General features: G+C 40.2%; 2 protein-coding genes across 5 annotated transcripts in view; one reads left to right on the plus strand and one right to left on the minus strand.

The window, feature by feature from the left end:
* CCNDBP1 (cyclin D1 binding protein 1) overlaps nt 1-18422 on the plus strand; it is a 507674-nt gene that overhangs the window by 199685 nt on the left and 289567 nt on the right. The window lies entirely within an intron of this gene.
* TTBK2 (tau tubulin kinase 2) overlaps nt 1-18422 on the minus strand; it is a 174794-nt gene that overhangs the window by 130144 nt on the left and 26228 nt on the right. For 2 of the 4 annotated variants that reach the window (XM_050799381.1, XM_050799380.1), the window contains exon 2: nt 5533-5669. In XM_050799381.1, the coding sequence (XP_050655338.1) occupies nt 5533-5601 (69 nt within the window). In that variant the 5' untranslated portion in view covers nt 5602-5669. Of the gene's footprint in view, nt 1-5532; nt 5670-18422 lie in introns of those variants that run through there. The other 2 variants (XM_050799382.1, XM_050799384.1) reach the window with 2 other exon arrangements.

Raw genomic sequence — 18422 nt, forward strand, 5'->3', positions numbered from 1 at the left:
GAAGACTTTTTAAACTATGAAATCCTGGCTGAGTGCAGTGGCTCACTCCTGTAATCCTAGCACTTTGGGAGGCTGAGGCGGGAGGCTCACTTGAGGTCAGGAGTTTGAGACCAGCCTGGCCAACATGGTGAAATCCCATCTCTACTAAAAAATACAAAAATTAGCCAGGCATGGTGGCACATGCCTGTAATCCCAGCTACTCAGGAGGCTGAGGCAATAGTAAGCCAAGATCCTGCCACTGCATTCCAACCTGGGTGACAGAGAGAGACTCCATCTCAAAGACGAAAAAAACAAAAAACACTACAAAATCACCCAGCCCTCTCACCACCACTTATCCTTTTCTCAGGGGTACCTAACAGGGTCCACAGAGCAGGCAGAGAACTCCAGTACCAAACTATCCCAGAATTCACTATACATCTATTTATTCATATACGAGTAAAAAAAAATCAATTTAAGCAAGTTCAACAAACACTATTCTCTCTGATAAAATATGTGAGCTTAACTGGGGAATATGAGGATGCTGGTCTGAGTATCATAAGCAAGTTTTGAAGAGTCAGTGGCAACTGCACCTGTAGGCTCTGAAAGCTGGGTTGTGGGGGTAGATACTTCAAGCTAGATACAGCAATTATTTTCCATTTCCTGAAACTAGGTTGTCTCCTTATCACATTATCCAACATCCAGGATGTGATATAATGTAGGAAGTCATCATAGGCACAGGGTCCTAAATCCTAACCAGCTCAAGACGCCCCAGTTCCATGTTCGATCTCTTTCTCCACTTGATCATCACTGATTACTACATCTAGGTTAATTTATCTTCTGAATTTCTACAGTAATTATTTGTTTAATCATTCAATTAATCACTGTACCGGGCCATACCTCAGGTACCGGGCCAGGGCTCAGATATCACTTGTATTATTACCTTGTATTTTTCAAATTAAAGACCTGTCCATGAAATACCTTGTTTTTAAACTGTCATGTTGATTAACTTTCCATTGTCAATATCCTATCCTGTTACAGAGAAACTAAGCTTCTTCGAAGAGATGGCCATTTGTTCTATTCTATTTCCTTGTGTCCCCCAAAGCATTTGGCAAAGTGCTAACTTATAAATATAATCCTATACTTATTACTTTGCACATGTGAGCCATAATCCTTCTTTATTTTTATTTATTTATTTTTAATGTTTTCAGTTGGTAGTCTCACACTGTCTCCAGGGCTGGAGTGCAGTGACATGATCTTGGCTCACTGCAACCTCAGCCTCCTGGGTTCAAGCAATTCTCCTGCCTCAGCCTCCCCAGTAGCTGGGATTACAGGTGTGTGCCACCACGCCTGGCTAATTTATGTATTTTTAATAGAGATGGGGTCTCACCATGTTGGCCAGGCTGGTCTCAAACTCCTGATCTCAGGTGATCTGCCCACCTCTGCCTCCCAAAATGCTGGGATTCCAGGCGTGAGCCACGGCACCCGGCTGATCCTGCTTTATTGTCATTTGGTGATGGGAAAGGAATACTACATGAAACTACAGGATAAGTTCAAGATTTTTAAAAAGTTCCAGAAGTGGCCAGGTGTGGTGGCTCACACCTGTAACCCCAGCACTTTGGGAGGCCGAGGCGGGCGGATCACGAGGTCAGGAGTTTGAGACCAGCCTGACCAACATGGAGAAACCCTGTCTCTACTAAAAATACAAAAATTAGTCAGGTGTGGTGGCGCATGCCTATAATCCCAGCTACTCAGGAGGCTGAGGCAGGAGAATCGCTTGAACTTGGGAGGCGGAGGTTGCAGTGAGCAGAGATCGTGCCATTGCACTCCAGCCTGAGCGACAGTGTGAGACTCTGCCTCAAAAAAAAAAAAAAGTCGCAGAAGCATTAAGTTAAATAAATTGTTCCTTCATGGGCCTTGATTGATATACTTATGATTCTTTATAGTTTGCCCATTAAATAAAACCTAGTGTAGCTTTAAAACCTCATACACAGTACCAAACAGATTCCTTTCTAACTAAGGACTGGTAGAGGCAGCTTCATGTTTTACCTCACAAAAAAAACTTACTAAATGACAGAATAAAACAACTAGGCTGAAGTAAATGTTTTTGCTTCTTTGTCTATTTCTATCCCTATAATGCCATTTAAACATTAATAGAGCATTTTTTAATTGGCCTGACAAAGCCCTAAGAAATTATCAAGGTTTATGAGGCAAAGAGAGAGGCAGTTTAGTATGATTGGGGTACACAGATTACAGGAAGAAGGTCTGTGGGAGATTGTATTTTCCAACAATAGGCACAATAATATCATCCATCCCTGCTCTTCTTCAATGTGAAGAAAACCTTTCACACTGATGAAGGCAATGTGACCTTGCTACTCCGCCATCAAGAGGTAGAGTCCATTTTCCCCTTAACTGCTTTCATCAACAGAATAGGGCAAAGTGACACTGTGCCAGCTCTGAGGACAGCCCTTAACCAGCCTGGTAGCTTCCATTTCCTGTCTCTTGAAAGCTAGCCACCATGTAAGAAATGGGACCATCTGGCCAGGCGCAATGGCTCACATCTGTAATCCCAGCACTTTGGGAGGTCGAGGCGGGTGGATCACCTGAGGTTAGGAGTTTGAGACCAGCCTTGCCAACATGGTGAAACCCCACCTCTACTCAAAATACAAAAATTAGCTGGTGTGATGGTGCACGCTTGTAATCTCAGCTACTCGGAAGGCTGAGGCAGGAAAGTCGCTTGAACCCGAGAGGTGAGGCTGTGGTGAGCTGAGATTGCGCCACTGCACTCCAGCCTGGGCAACAGAGTAAGACGCTGTCTCAAAAAAAAAAAAAAGAAAGAAAGAAAGAAAGAAATGGGACCATCCTGAGAAGCCACAGCCATGTGGTGATGCCCTAGAAAACAAGCCACCAGGTTGGGGGTTGGGAGTTGGGGGTGAAGAGCTAAGGAATCCCATGATACCAGACAAGTGAGTAAAGAAACCATTTATAAATGGATCCTCTAACTGAAACAATCCTGCTAGTGCCACATAAGGGACAAATCACCCAGGCAAACTCTTCCCAAATTCCTAAGGCACAAAACTGCAAGCAAAATAAAATGATTGTTTTAAGCTTCTAAATTTTGATGTAGTTTGTTACATAACAATAAATAACTAAAACATCATCTGTAACAATGAGCTTGTCATTTTTTTTTTTAACTAAAAATGCCCCTATGCCCTCCCAAATGTTGGAGATAAGTTCCTCAGATATATTAGTTCTAATTACCAGGACAAGGGAACCATGCCAATTAAGAGTTTCACTTGTCACCTTTTGATATGTCCACTGGAGAACAAACTAGCCTTAACACAGTGCTTAGTGTAATCCTCTCACCAAAGCAACACTCATGTCTGACTTACATAAAAGATTAGCAACTGCTGAATCTCCCTGCACCAGTCCATGATGCTGACATAGTTTTCTTATATTTGGTCAAGTAAATTTTCAAAGTCTACTGACTTACCTAATCACTAAAACACACTGTACCATACGAATAAAAAATAAAAATTCTATTTCTAAAGGGTCTTCTTTTTCCAATCTGTTCATAAATTAAGGGAACCATTAAAATAGCTTTGTAAAACCTGCTAATGGAAAAAAACTTTGGTGGACTGTGTAGCAATAAAAAATAATTAAATATATCCAAAACAAAAATAGTTCCTTAAAGAAATGAGTAGTATTAGAGAGATGGCAGATTCTAGGTCTAGGGAAAGAAAGCCATTGAAAGACTATTAGGATCCTGTCAAAAGAACTCAGAAGACAATGTGAAGTGTGTCCCCTTAGTCAAATAAGACAATTTAAACATCTATAAGGATAACTACCATGGACTGAAACACATAAATTTGTTCAAATCTTTCTTAATTATACTAAAAAACAAATCTAATTGGTCACTTTTGGAGAATGATAAGAAACCAATTCATTGTTTTGAAAACTGGTAAATTAAAAAAGAGAAGCAAGTATTTATCTTGTTTTCCTAATCAAATTGTACCTCAAGATAATCAAATAATTGATGATAAAAAAATTTGTCCTTATAGATACACTTCAGCTAATAAATGAATTATGGAATATCACTAATTTGCAATCCATAAATAATAGCCCTAGGCAATGATCATCAATAGTGTTACCACCACAAAAAAGACAGACAGATGGGCAATAAGATATTATATGCCTCCTAGTGAAGGCTCACAATAACATTTATGAAAAAAAGATGTCCCCATCTCAAAACAAACCTAAAGTCAGATCTAATCCAGCCTGTAGATATAACTACCAATTTACATGAAATACACAAGACAGAGAAACGTGTTAACATCAAATGGAAGCAGATAGCAAAATCCAAACCATGGGAAATTTTACAGACAAATCACCTAATTTCTTCAGTAAATAAATTGTAAGGGGAAAAAAAGAACAATAAAGAGGAAGGAACCTAGAAATGAAAAGAAACTTAAGTGATGGCAACTAATTACAATATCCAGATTTTATTTGGATCTTGATTCAGACTGTTGAAAATACTTTACAATCAGGAGAACGTGAAAACTAAAACTATATTTGGTGATATTAAGAAATGATTACCTGTTTCTAGTACTACTACAGTATTTTATAACAGTAGAAAGTAGCTGAAAATACCACATGCTAACAGACAAAATGACACACAACCTTGGGGGAGGAGTCAGCAGGAAAGAAATGATTATTTTTAAGGTATGATAATGGTATTACGATTATGTTTTTAAAAGTAAGTCCTTATTTGTTAGAGATACATACTGAAGTATACACAGAAGAAATGCTAAGGTTAAATATCACTTCAAAATATTCTGGGAGAGAGATGAAACAAGATTAATCATACACTGATGACTATTTAACTTGGGTCATGAGTACATGGAGGTTCATTATATAAGTCTCTATTTTCTATGTATACTTACAATTTTCCTTAATAATAAAAAAAAAAAGAGCAGCTCATTGGACTTGCTTTTTTTTTTTTTTTTTTTTTTTTGAGATGGAGTCTCGCTCTTGTTGCCCAGGCTGGAGTGCAGTGGCGCAATCTCAGCTCACTGCAAGCTCCGCCTCCCGGGTTCACACCATTCTCCTGCCTCAGCCTCCTGAGTAGCCGGGACTAGAGGCACCCAGACCACACCCGGCTAATTGTTTGTATTTTTTTTTTAGTAGAGATGGGGTTTCACCGTGTTAGCCAGGATGGCCTCGATCTCCTGACCTCATGATCGGCCCGCCTCGGCCTCCCTAAGTGCTGGGATTACAGGCGTGAGCCACCGCGCCCGGCCAGCTCATTGTAATTTCAAACACTGTATTTTTTCATTTGTTCAAAAATTTAGTACTATATGAAGCAAGAGTAAGAATTAGGGTATAAACAGAGCTTAATCATAGAAAAATAAGTGTAAATAACTGCTTTAGGCATATAAGTAACGTATATAATATTTCCTAATGACATGCTATTTTTATCAGGATACCAAAAATTACCCCGATATGTATACACACACACACACACACACACACACACACTCTGAGATGTACACTCACCACTTTCCATCTTTCTTTCACTAGAATTCCAACACTCAGGATATCCGGCTGCTCTCCTCCCCCGCTCATTGCAATACACTGATTATGGTAGAACAGTTACACAGGCATCCAGTTCTCAAGGGTGGTTTCCATTTAACCTAAAACAACAATAACAAAAAATAGTAGCAGTATATTAGGGTTAACTAATCAACACAAATAACATTCCAACATCAGTAAGCACTACTAATACTATACATTAGTTTGGCTACTTTGTTGGGAAGAAGGGGAAAAAGACCCAGAAATGTTTAATGCATATTTTTTAAAACCACATATCTTTCCATCACAGATGCCCAGTGAAATAGCTAGGTGTGTTACAAAGACACTGTTAAAACACAGGTATTATTTATAATAACTGAGATTGTTAGATTATAGGGCAAGCATGATGTCCTGGCACTTAAACTAGGTAGATGACTATCCTGAGTACAATATACTGCTGAAAAGACACAGTACCTAATTTACAACTGCTTATAGTTTGTAACTTAGAGCTTAATAACATTATAGCTAATATTTTAATGTTACAAAATGCACTTAAAATGCATAGGAAATAAATACTAACAAAGAAAAGGGTTGTTGACCAAACCTGATACAACGACATTCTAAGAAAAAGAGGATATTAATAAGATGAACAGCATACCTGTAGAAAATGAAGATATAGCAGAAAAATACAGCCTAAAGGAGATGAAAACTGTAACCTAGTCCAGGAATGAAAACAATATTGATACAGAGTGACTTTCAAGATACATTGTTTAGTGAAAAAAGGCAAGACAGTAAAGGGTTTATAGTATGCTATACTTTGCAGGAAAAGGAGATAAATGTTGAGTATATTTAAGTATCTGCTTTTTTTTTTTAGAAAGAAAGCAAAAGAAGGAGAGATAAGCTAAAACTTAATGAAAATGATTCTTTGTAGCAGAAGTCAGCAAATTTTTTCAAAACAGGAAAGTAAATATTTTAGTCTCTAGGCCACATACTGTATTCTCTGTTATAGTTACTCAATTCTGCCACTGTAGCACAAAAGCCACACACAATTATGTAAACGAATGAGTATGGCTGTGCTCCAACAAAATCTTATTTACAAAAAAAAAAAATGTGGGCCAAATTTGGCCTGCAGACTGTTTCAACCTTTACTCAATAGAAAGCAAAACAAAAGGCCAGGTGTGGTAGCTCACACCGGTAATCTCAGCATCTTGGGAGGCTGAGGCAGGAGGGATGCTTGAGCCCTGGAGTTTGAGACCAGCCTGGGCAACACAGGGAGATCCCATCTCTACAACAAATTTAAAAATTAGCCAGACGTGCTTGCACGTACCCGTAGTCCCAGCTACTCAGGAGTCTGAGCAGGGAGGATCACTTGAGCTTGGAAGGCTGAGGTTGCAGTGAGCCATGAAGGTGCCACTGCCCTCCAGCCTGGGTGACAGAATAAGATCCTGTCTCAAAAAAGAAAGAAAAAAAGGATGGAAGGGATAAGGAAGAAAGCCAGACTTCCGTGAATGCATCTTGTGATATAGTTTTGATTCTGGAACCATGTAAATGTTTTACGTATGATAAAAAAAAAAAGTTCTAAACTCCAAATTCCAGAAAGGACCATAACAACAAGTAATCACCAGAACTGGTGTTAAACCCATCCTACACCCATCAAAGGGAGTTCTGAATGAGTGATATCACTTCAGCAAGTCACCAGTCAGCAACACCACAATTCATAACCACATTTACATAATAAAAGGTCAATCAATTCCTAAATACTCCTAACTTCACCAATCCCTGAACAACATAATTCCTCAAATCCTATTTAAGACCAGCAGTTTCTTTTCTTTTCTTTTAAAACAAAGTCTTGCTCTGTCACCCAGGTTGGAGTGCACTTGTGCAATCACAGCTCATTATATCCTTGAACTCCTGGGCTCAAGCAATCTTCCCATCTCAGCCTCCCAAGGAGCTGGGACTACAGGAGCACACTACCATACGTGGATAACATCGTTTGTTTGTTTGTTTATTTTTAATAGACAGGGTCTCACTATGTTGTCCAGGCTGGTCTCAGACTCATGGCCTCCAGTGATCCTCCTACCTCAGCCTCCCAAAATGGTGGGATCATAAGCATGAACCACTGCACCTGGTTGGGCAGTTTGTTTCATTCAGAGAAATTATGTCCTACAATTATGGCTCTCCCTTGTATATCGCACAATAAATTTAGCATTTTGTTCAGAAAACGAATGATGGCATGTTCAAAACAAAAGACAAAAATTTTTAAAAACACTAAAAATAAAGGACAATTCAAAACCAACTGAAACCAATAATCTACTGCAATCTGTTCCCCAAAAACCTATGGAACTAAAAGAATTTTAAAACAATAACCCATTGCATCCATTGCATACTGAGTTTGTGCCATAGTCACACAGAAAATAATTACTTCAGCTGGGCATGGTGGCTCACACCTGTAATCCCAACACTTTGGGAGGCCGAGACAGGTGGATCTCTTGAGGTCAGGAGTTTGAGACCAGCCTGGGCAACATGGCAAGACCCTGTCTCTACTAAAAATGCAAAAATTACGCCAGGCATGGTGGTGAGCGCCTGTAGCCCCAGCTACGCAGGAGGCTGAGGCAGGAGAATGGCTTGAATCCGGGAGGCAAAGGTTGCAGTGAGCCGAGATTGTGCCACTGCATTACAGCCTGGGTGACAGAACGAGACTCCGTCTCAAAAAAAAATCAACATTCTCCACAGATTTTAAATAAGACTCAAATTTCAAAAAAAAAAAAAAAATCTTTTAATGTTGGGCACACAATCCAAAATTACCAAGCACACAAAGAACCAAGAATATCTCAATTTATATATGAAAGTGCAATCAATAGATACAAATGCCAAGATGACACAGATTTAGGATTTATCAGGCAAAAATGCTACAAGAAATAAAGGTGAACACCCTAGAAATGAATAAAAAGATATAAAGTCTCAGTAAAGAAATAAGAGACATAAAGAAAGAAATTAAAAATTTAAGCCAGGCATGGTGGCTCACGCCTGTAATACTAGCACTTTGGGAGGCTGAGGCAGGCAGATCACAAGGTCAAGAGTTCGAGACCAGCCTGGCCAACGTGGTGAAACCCCATCTCTACTAAAAATACAAAAATTAGGCGGGCGCGGTGGCTCAAGCCTGTAATCCCAGCACTTTGGGAGGCCGAGACGGGCGGATCACGAGGTCAGGAGATCGAGACCATCCTGGCTAACACTGTGAAACCCCATCTCTACTAAAAAAATACAAAAAACTAGCCGGGCGAGGTGGCGGGCGCCTGTAGTCCCAGCTACTCGGGAGGCGTAGGCAGGAGAATGGTGTAAACCCGGGAGGCGGAGCTTGCAGTGAGCTGAGATCCGGCCACTGCACTCTAGCCCGGGCGACAGAGCGAGACTCCATCTCAAAAAAAAAAAAAACAAAAACAATTAGCTGGGCGTGGTAGTAGGTGCCTGTAATCCCAGCTACTCAGGAAGCTGAAGCAGGAAAATCGCTTGAATCCAGGAGGTGGAGGTTGCAATGAGCTGAGATGGCGCCACTGTACTCCAGCCTGGGCAACAGAGTGAGACGCCATCTCAAAAAATAAAAAAAATAAAATAAAAATAAATAAATAAACAAATAAATAATTTAGAAGTGAAAAATACAGTAACTGAAATTTTAAAATTTCACTGGATGGGGTCAATAGAAAAATGGCAGTGTCAGAGTAAAGAGTCAGTAAACTGGAAGACAGATCTATAGAAATTACACAGTCTGAAGATAAAAGATTCTTATAAATGAATATAGACCCCAGGGACTAGTGGGACAATACTAAAAATTCTAATATTTGTGTCATTAGAGTCATAAAAGAAGAGGTAACAGTTTAGGATAGAAAAAATATTAAAAATGGCTAAAACTTCACAAATTTTGTGAAGGACATAAAACAACAGATTGATGAAGCTGACTGAATACAATAGGCGCGCACACACACACACACACAACTCTTAAACATATCATAATCAAACTGCTGAAAATTAAACAGAAAAAAAAAATTAAAAATAACTAGAAAACAGCCAGGCACGGTGGATCACAACCGTAATCCCAGCACTTCGTAAGGCCGAGGCAGGCGGAACACCTGAGGTCGGGAGCTCGAGACCAGCCTGACCAATACAGAGAAACCCTGTCTCTACTAAAAATACAAAATTAGCCAGGTGTGGTGACACATGCCTGTAATCCCAGCTACTCGAGAGGCTGAGGCAGGAGAATCGCTTGAACCCGGAAGGCTGAGGTTGTGGTGAGCCGAGATTGCGTCATTGCACTCCAGCCTGGGCGACAAGAGCAAACCTCCGTCTCAAAAAAAAAAAAAAAAAAGTAGAATGGTAAAGGGACTCATGATGGTGGTTAGGTTTCTGCATTATTTCAGGTAATGTAATATTCATATTATATAATATTTATATAACATAGTTAATATTTAATGTAAGAATTCTAAGTAGATGGTAAAAAGGAGATATATTGTAAGTCCTAGAGCAATCGCTTTAAAACCTACACAAAGAGACACCACGAAAAGCAAAAAAAAAAGTGGAATACCAAAACATGTTAAGATAATCCAAAAGTAGGCAGAAAGAAACAGAAGAACAAAAATAAAGGGACAAACATAAAACAAATAATACAATGGTTGACCTGAATCCAAACTTACCTGTAATTACCTTAAGTATAAATGGCATAAACATGCCGCTGAAAAGACAGAGATTAGCAGGATAAATATGATTCTATAAGAAACTCACTTCAAAAATAATATGTAGGTTAAAGTGAATATACTAAATACCACTGAAAATAATAACAATAATAATACTATTATTACGTAGGTTAAAAGAAATGGGGAAAAAGTATACCATGCAAATATTAACAAAAGGAAAGCTGGAGCATCTATTATAATATCTGACAGTGCTGACTTCAGGGCAAAGAAAATCACTGGAGATAAAAAGAAATACAGAACCATGGAAGAGCCAATTTACAAAGAAATTATAAACGTGTATGCACCTTAAAAAGACCATCAAAATACATGAAATAAAAATTAACGAACTGAAAGGAGAAACAGACAAATCTGTGATTATAACTGGAGCAGACAAATCCATAGAACAACTGAAGACTTCGCTCCTGTACCAAAGAAATAACTAGATAGAAAATTGGCAATAATACAGAAGCTAAAACAGTACCATTAGGGTATAATTTAAAAATATATTTGGTTGTGATATTGTGGCTTATATTAATAATAAGAAATACAAATATTTGGTCTTTGTCCCTGGTTCTTGTTCAGAGCTCATAAAGCCCTTATAATTTCTGAAGTGATTAGGGTGATAGGAACATCTTTTGGTATAATATTTGGTTTTTGTCCTTGGTTCCTGAAATAGCTCCAGATAGATAAAAGATGATAGGAGTAGATTTTGTTATTCATAACAAGCCCCTTTCAACCACATCTGGGTTTTTGTTAATGAGGTGACTTTAGGAAATCTTTAAAGATAGAGGGCTGGTTGCCAGGGAAACCAACCATGTGATCAGAGGGCTGGAACTTTCAGCCCCACTCACAAGGTCTGGGGAGGAGAGAGATGCTGAAGGTTGAGTAGACTACCAATGGCTAATGGTTTAATCAATCATGCCTTAATGAAGCCTCCACTAAAAACACAAAAGGACAAGTTTTGGAGACTAATAAGCATGTTGTGAGGGTAGTGTATCCTAACTTCATGAGGAAAGAAACTCCTGCTCTGAGGATCCTTCCAGACTTTGCCCTATGTATCTCTTCATCTGTATCCTTGTTTATATCCTTATTAGATAATAAACCAGTAAGCATAAATAAAGTGTTTCCCTGAGTTCTGAGAGCCATTCTAGCAAATCGCACTTCTCTGTCATTTGCCAGAAGTATTGAGTATAGTAGTGAGAACAGTTTATTTTTCTTATCTTACATTTTGGTGTCAGAGAATTGGTATTCATCTCCAAATTCCTGGCACTGCTTGGAATTTCCTAAGTGATATGAATGCCTCTGTTATGCTAATGAAGTGACTCCAAGCTTCAGGATGGGGGCTGTCACCTGAAAGCATATGACTACATATGCTTTACTAGAACTTTCATCTCCACCTCCCAACTTTCAGGAAAAAAGAGGGACTAGTGATTGAGTTCAATCACATGACCAGTGATTTCATCAACCATGCCTATGTAATAAGCTCTTTTTGTTGTTGTTTTTTTGAGATGGAGTCTCACTCTTTTTGCCCAGGATGGAGTGCACTGGCGCAATCTTGGCTCACTGCAACCTCCGCCTCCAGGGTTCAAGCGATTCTCCTGCCTTAGCCTTGTGAGTAGCGGGCCACCACACCTAACTAATTTTTTTGTATTTTTAGTAGAGACAGGGTTTTACCATGTTTGGCTAGGCTGGTCTCAAACTCCTGACCTCAGGTGATCCACCCGCCTCAGCCTCCCAAAGTGCTGGCATTACAGGCGTAAGCCACTGTGCCCGTTTTTTTTTTTGTTTGTTTGTTTGTTTTAAGAGATGGGGGTCTCACTATCGCCCAGGCTGGAGTGCAGTGGTACAGTCGTAGCTCATTGCAGCCTCGAACTCCTGGGCTCAAGCAGTCCTCCCGTCTCAGCTTCCCAAGTAGCTAGACTACATGCATGTGCCACTACACCCAGCTCATTTCACTTTGTGTAGGGACAGGGTCTGGGTATGTTGCCCAAGCTGGTCTTGAACTCCTAGACTCAAACGATCCTCCCACCTCAGGCTCCTAAAGTGCTGGGATTACAGGCATAAGCCACTGTGCCCAACCCTGAACTCTGGATATTAAAAACTCTGTAAATCTTAAATTCAGCTAGATAAAAAAGAAATTGGGGGAAAAAAAAAACACTCTGAACAACAAGGCTCAGGGAGCTTCCTGGTTGGTGAACATACCGATGTACTAAGAGGGTGGTGCACTCTGGCTGCACAAGGATAGACGCTCCCGTGCTTGAGAGCCTTACAAACTTATCATATAGTCCTCTTCATCTGATTGTTCATTCGTATCCTTTATAATAAAAAGGCAATTTTAAATATAGCACTTTCATGAGCTCTGTGAGTCATTCTGAGCAAATTATTAAACCCAAGGGGATTGTGGGAAGGCCCAAACTTACACTCAACCAGGGAAAATTTGAGTGGCTTGTGCTACAGTCTGAAGTGAAGGCGGCTTTGTGGGACTGAGCCCTGTAACCTGTGGGGTCTGCATTAACTTGAAGCAATTAGTGACAGAATTAAAGTGAATTATAGGACACCCAGATGATGTCAGTGAACTTAAACACAACCATCAAACAACTGGAACTGATATTTATAGAACACTCCACCCAACAAAAGCAGAATACACATTCAAACTCACAAGGAACGTACACCAAGACACTATATAATAACCCAGGTCATGAAACAAATTTTAGCAAATTTAAAAGAACTGAAATCATACATACTATGTTCTCTGATAACAAGCTAGTATAAGCTAGAATATACTAGCTTAATATCATTAAGCTAGAAATCAATAACAGCAGGATAACAAGAAACTCTACATACACTTGAAAATTAATAACAACAGGGCAAGGTGCCTGATTTTATATAAATAACACTATATTGGAACTAAGCCATGCTCATTCAATTGTATGTTGTGTATGGCTGATTTCATACTACTACAGCAGAGTTAAATAACTGCAACACAGACGGTATTACACTTAGGCCTAATATATTTATTTTCTGGACCTTAATAAAATGTTTGGCTGGGCACAGGGGCTCGCATCTGTAATTCCAGCATTTGGGGAGGCCGAGGCAGGTGGATTGCTTGAGCTCAGGAGTTCAAGACCAACCTAAGCAACATGGCAAGACCCTGTGAGGAAAGAGAGAGACCCTCTCATATTGTTTTATATTGTTTTATACTCAGTACCTGTTTTAAGAAAAAAACAAGGAAGCGAAACCAAAGACAGGCAGCCCAGCGCCAGGCCCAAAACTGGGCCTGGGCCTGCCTGGCCTAAATCTAGTAGTTAAAAATCAACTCATGACTTAGAAACTGATGTTATCCATAGATTCCCAGCAACGTACAAGAACATTGTGAAACTCCCTGCTCTGTTCTGTTTCATTCCGACCAACGGTGCATGCAGCCCCTATCACGTACCCTCTGCTTGCTCAAATCAATCACGACCCTTTCATGTGAAATCTTTAGTGTTGTGAGCCCTTAAAAGGGACAGAAATTGTGCACTCAGGGAGCTTGGATTTTAAGGCAGTAGCTTGCCGATGCTCCCAGCTGAATAAAGCCCTTCCTTCTACAACTCGGTGTCTGAGAGGTTTTGTCTGCAGCTCGTCCTGCTACATTTCTAGGTTCCCTGACAGGAAGCGAGATGACTGAGGGACGGCCGAGACAGCCCCTTAGGCAGCTTAGGCCTACCCTGTGGAGCATCCCTGTGGGGTACTCCGGCCAGCCTGAGTGACAAGATCCAAAGAGTGCTCCCAGGTAGGCAATTGCCCAGGTGGAACGCCTCGCCAGAGCAGCATGTAGCAGGCCCCCGCGGAGGGTTAACACAGTGGCTGAACACCGGGAAGGAACTGGCACTTGGGAGTCTGGACATCTGAAACTTGGTAAGACTAGTCTTTGGAACTTGCCCACTCCATTTAAGTGGAAGCGTGGCCTGATCACCCATGGTGTGCCTTTATTGGCACTATGGTGTTGGTTTTGGTTTTGACTTGGTTTGAATTGCTTGACAGGACTGGTCTTGGGAATTTGCCTACTCCATCTGAGTGGAAGTGTGGCCTGATCACCCACGGTGTGCCTGTACTGGCACTTTGGTTTTTGTTTTTGACTTGACTTGGGACTGCTTGATACTTTGGTTTTGGTTTTGACCTGGCTTGGATTTCTGGATACTCTGATTTTGGTTTTGATTTTGGTTTGGTGTAAACTGCAGAAGTGTGTGTGTGTGCCCTTTTTGCCTGTTTTTTATTTTGTGGTGTGCGTGTGGTATAAGTGTGGTGTTTTGTCTCGAAGCATGGGAGCATGGGTCAAGCACAAATAAGCCCACCCCACTAGGAACTATGTTAAAAAATTTCAATAAAGGGAAAAAAGTGGGGAGGCAGAATTTATATAAAAAGAATGTTATATGGTAAATTCTTGTCCTGAAATAAATTAACTGGTTGTTAAAGAAAAAAATGTTTGTACTAAGTCAGAAAGTTGAGACATGTCAAAAAATTGTCTGCGAAAGTCATGAAAGAAAAAAGGTTATTTAAAAAATTGTATGCAAAAACTGTTATATAATTTAAAAGTAATAAGGCCTCCTGAATACTATTGAAGAATCAGTTTATGTGCAAGGTGTATAAAAAAAGTAAAATACACCTTTGGTAAAAAGATTATAAGGAGGCATAAGAATGTGGATTTTTACCTACATTAAAAGGTTAAAATAATTGTTGTTTTGAAAGTTTAAGCAAGTTTTAAAACGTTAATTGTAAAAAAGTTCTGTGTGTAAACATATTAGCTAAAGTTAAAAAGGTATCATTCAGTTTTTCTGTGAACTGGACATTAAAATAAAAATGCAACAGGTTTTTCTTAAAACATCAACCTGCTCTTTAACAAAAATTATAAAGGGTTAAAAAGAGTCTATAAAATCTTACCTTATGGTCAAACATGAAAAATTGGATAAATATGTCTACAAGGTTTTATTAAAATTAAGTTTAACATTAACAACACACTAATATAAAGGTAAAATTTAGCTTATCTGGTATAAAAATCATACAAGAAGCATTATTAAATATAAAATCGTGTTTAGCTTTCTTTGGTCTAAAAACTAATAAAGATAGGTGCTAAAAGAAACACTCATTTTACTAGAGGATCATAGAAGTTAAAGACTTAAAACAAATTTTGGCACCTAAGACAGCATACCAAGATGCAAATGCCTGGTTGAAATGGATCAAATATTCCATCTGCACGTTAAACAAAAGCAACTGTTATGCTTGTGCAATGGCAGGCCAGAGGCCCTAATTGTGCCCCTTCCACTAAGGTGGTCCTCCAACCAACCAGGCATGGGCTGCATGGTAGCTCTTTTCCAGGATTCTACAGCCTGGAGTAATAAGTCATGCCAAGCTCTCTCTGCTATATTCCAAAGTCCCTGCAGGTCAGCCCCCAAGGGCCATCCAGCTTCCGTCTCCCAACACTAAGTTCGCTTTGTGTCTTTCATGGCAGGGAGGAGACTCAGCATTCCTTGGAGACCTGAAGGGATGCAGTGAGCTTAAGAATTTTCAAGAACTTATCAACCAGTCAGCCCTTGTTCATCCCCAAGCGGATGTGTGGCGGTATTGCGGTGGACCTTTACTGGGCACTCTGCCAAATAACTGGAGTGGCACTTGTGCTTTAGTCCATTTGGCTATCCCTTTCACCCTGGCATTTCATCAACCAGAGGAAAAATAATAATAATAATAAGACATCGTAAAGCAAGAGAAGCCCTTTACAGGTCTTTCAACTCTCACATCTATTTAGATGCAATTGGAGCCCCGGATGGAATACCAGATTAATTTAAAGCTTGAAATCAAATAGTTACAGGATTTAAGTCAATATTTTGGTAGATGACAGTCAATAAAAATGTAGATTAGATAAACTGTATCTATTACAAGCAACAGCAACGAGCTTTTCACGAGTTAAAAAGAAACACTCATGTCAGCCCCAGTCCTGAGGCTACCTAACCTGACAAAACTCTTTATACTCTAGGTGTCAGAAACAGAAAAAATACCAGTTGGAGTTTTCACCCAGACTGGAGGGCCCTGGCCAAGGCCAGTGGCCTATCTCTCAAAACAATTAGATGGGGTTTCCAAAGGCTGACCCCCATGTCTAAAGGCCGTGGCAGCAACGGCCCTGTGAGCACAAGAAGCAGATAAGCTAACACTTAGGCAAAACCTAAACATAAAGTCCCCCCATGCTGTGGTAATTTTAATAAATACCAAAGAACACCACTAGCTAATGAATGCTAGACTAACTAGATACCAAAGCTTGCTCTGTGAAAATCTCCACATAACCACTGAAGTTGGCAACACTCTAAACCCCGCCACCTTGCTCCTGGTATCAGAGAGCCCAGCTGAACATAACTGCGTAAAAGTATTGGACTGAGTTTATTCTACTGGGCCCAACCTCCGAGACCATCCTTAAACATCAGTAGATTGGGGGCTGTACGTGGACGGGAGCAGCTTCGCCAACCCCTGCAAAGTGACTCTGAAGAAGACCACAAGCCCCTGCTCCAGTCACACCCGGAAGCTGACTGGTCCATGCACGGCCGAAGCATGAGGAAACTCATCGCGGGACTCATTTTCCTTAAAATTTGGACTTGTACAGTAAAGACTTCAACTGACCTTCCTCAGACTGAGGGCTGTTCCCAGTATATACATCCAGTCACTGAGGTAGGACAAAAGATTGCTACAGTCCTATTATTTTATGGTTATTATAAGTGTACCAGGACTCTAAAAGAAACTTGTTTGTACAATGCTATTCTATCCAAGGTATGTAGCCCAGGAAATAACCAACCTGATGCGTGTTATGACCCATTTTAAGCCTCCCATGATCACAGTTTTTAAAATAAAGTTAAGGACTGGTCCTTTTCTAGGCGACACAAGTAAAGTAATAGCTAGGACAGAAGAAAGAGGGGTCTCCAAGCATATAACCCTAAAATTTAATGCTTGTGCCACTATCAATAGCAATCGGCATATAATAAGATGCAGTTCTTTAAATTAAAAAAAAAAAAAAAGGTTACACAGCGGGAAATAAATATACCTGCCATGAATTACACTCACGTGCAAATGTGTGTAATTACTGGTCTTGTGTCATCTAGACTACTTAGAAAAAGGATGAAAAAGATCCTGTTTAGCTCCAAAAAGCAGAAAGCAGCCCCTTCTGTATGGGTGGAAGCTGCAACCCCTTGAAATTAATAATTACAAATCCCTTAAACCCAAGGTTAAAAAAAAAAAGGAGAACACGTATCTCTGGGCCTCCATAAAAAAGGACTAGGTCCTAGAGTAAATATCTTAGTAAAAGGGGAGGTTCGTAAACTCTCTCCAGAACCAGTATTTCAGACTTTCTATGATAAACTAAAAGTGCCAGTACCAGAGACTCCAGGAAAAAACCAGAAATTTGTTTTTGCAATTAGCCGAGCATGTAGCCCAGTCTCTAAATGTCACTTCATGTTATGTTTGTGGAGAAACTGTAATAGGAGATCAATGGCCATAAGAACCCCGACAATTGGCCAGGCGCGGTGGCTCACGCCTGTAATCCCAGCACTCTGGGAGGCCGAAGAGGGCAGATCACGAGGTCAGGAGATCGAGACCATCCTGGCTAACACGGTGAAACCCCGTCTCTGCTAAAAATACAAAAAATTAGCTGGGCATGGTGGCAGGCGCCTGTAGTCCCAGCTACTCGGGAGGCTGAGACAGGAGAATGGCGTGAACCCGGGAGGCGGGGCTTGCAGTGAGCTGAGATTTCGTCACCGCACTCCAGCCTGGGCGATGAGCAAGACTCCATCTTAAAAAAAAAAAAAAAAAAAAGGAACCCCGACAATTAGTGCCTACAGACCCAATTCCTGATGAATTCCCAGTCCAAAAAAATCACCCTGATCATCTCTAGGTTATAAAAGTCTCAATTATTAGACAATATTGCATAGCTAGAAAAAGGAAAGAATTCACTCATTCTATAGGATGACTTAGTTGTCTGGGGCAAAAACTGTATAATGGTACCAAAAAAAACAGTGACATGGTGGAGTTCCAATTACACAGAAAGAGATCCATTCAGTAAATTTCCAAGGTTGCAGACTGTCTGGGCCCACCCAGAATTCCACCGGGACTGGACTGGCCCCACCAGGTTAT

Source organism: Macaca thibetana, chromosome 7 (genome assembly GCF_024542745.1).
Source record: "Macaca thibetana thibetana isolate TM-01 chromosome 7, ASM2454274v1, whole genome shotgun sequence".
NCBI lineage: Eukaryota > Metazoa > Chordata > Mammalia > Primates > Cercopithecidae > Macaca > Macaca thibetana.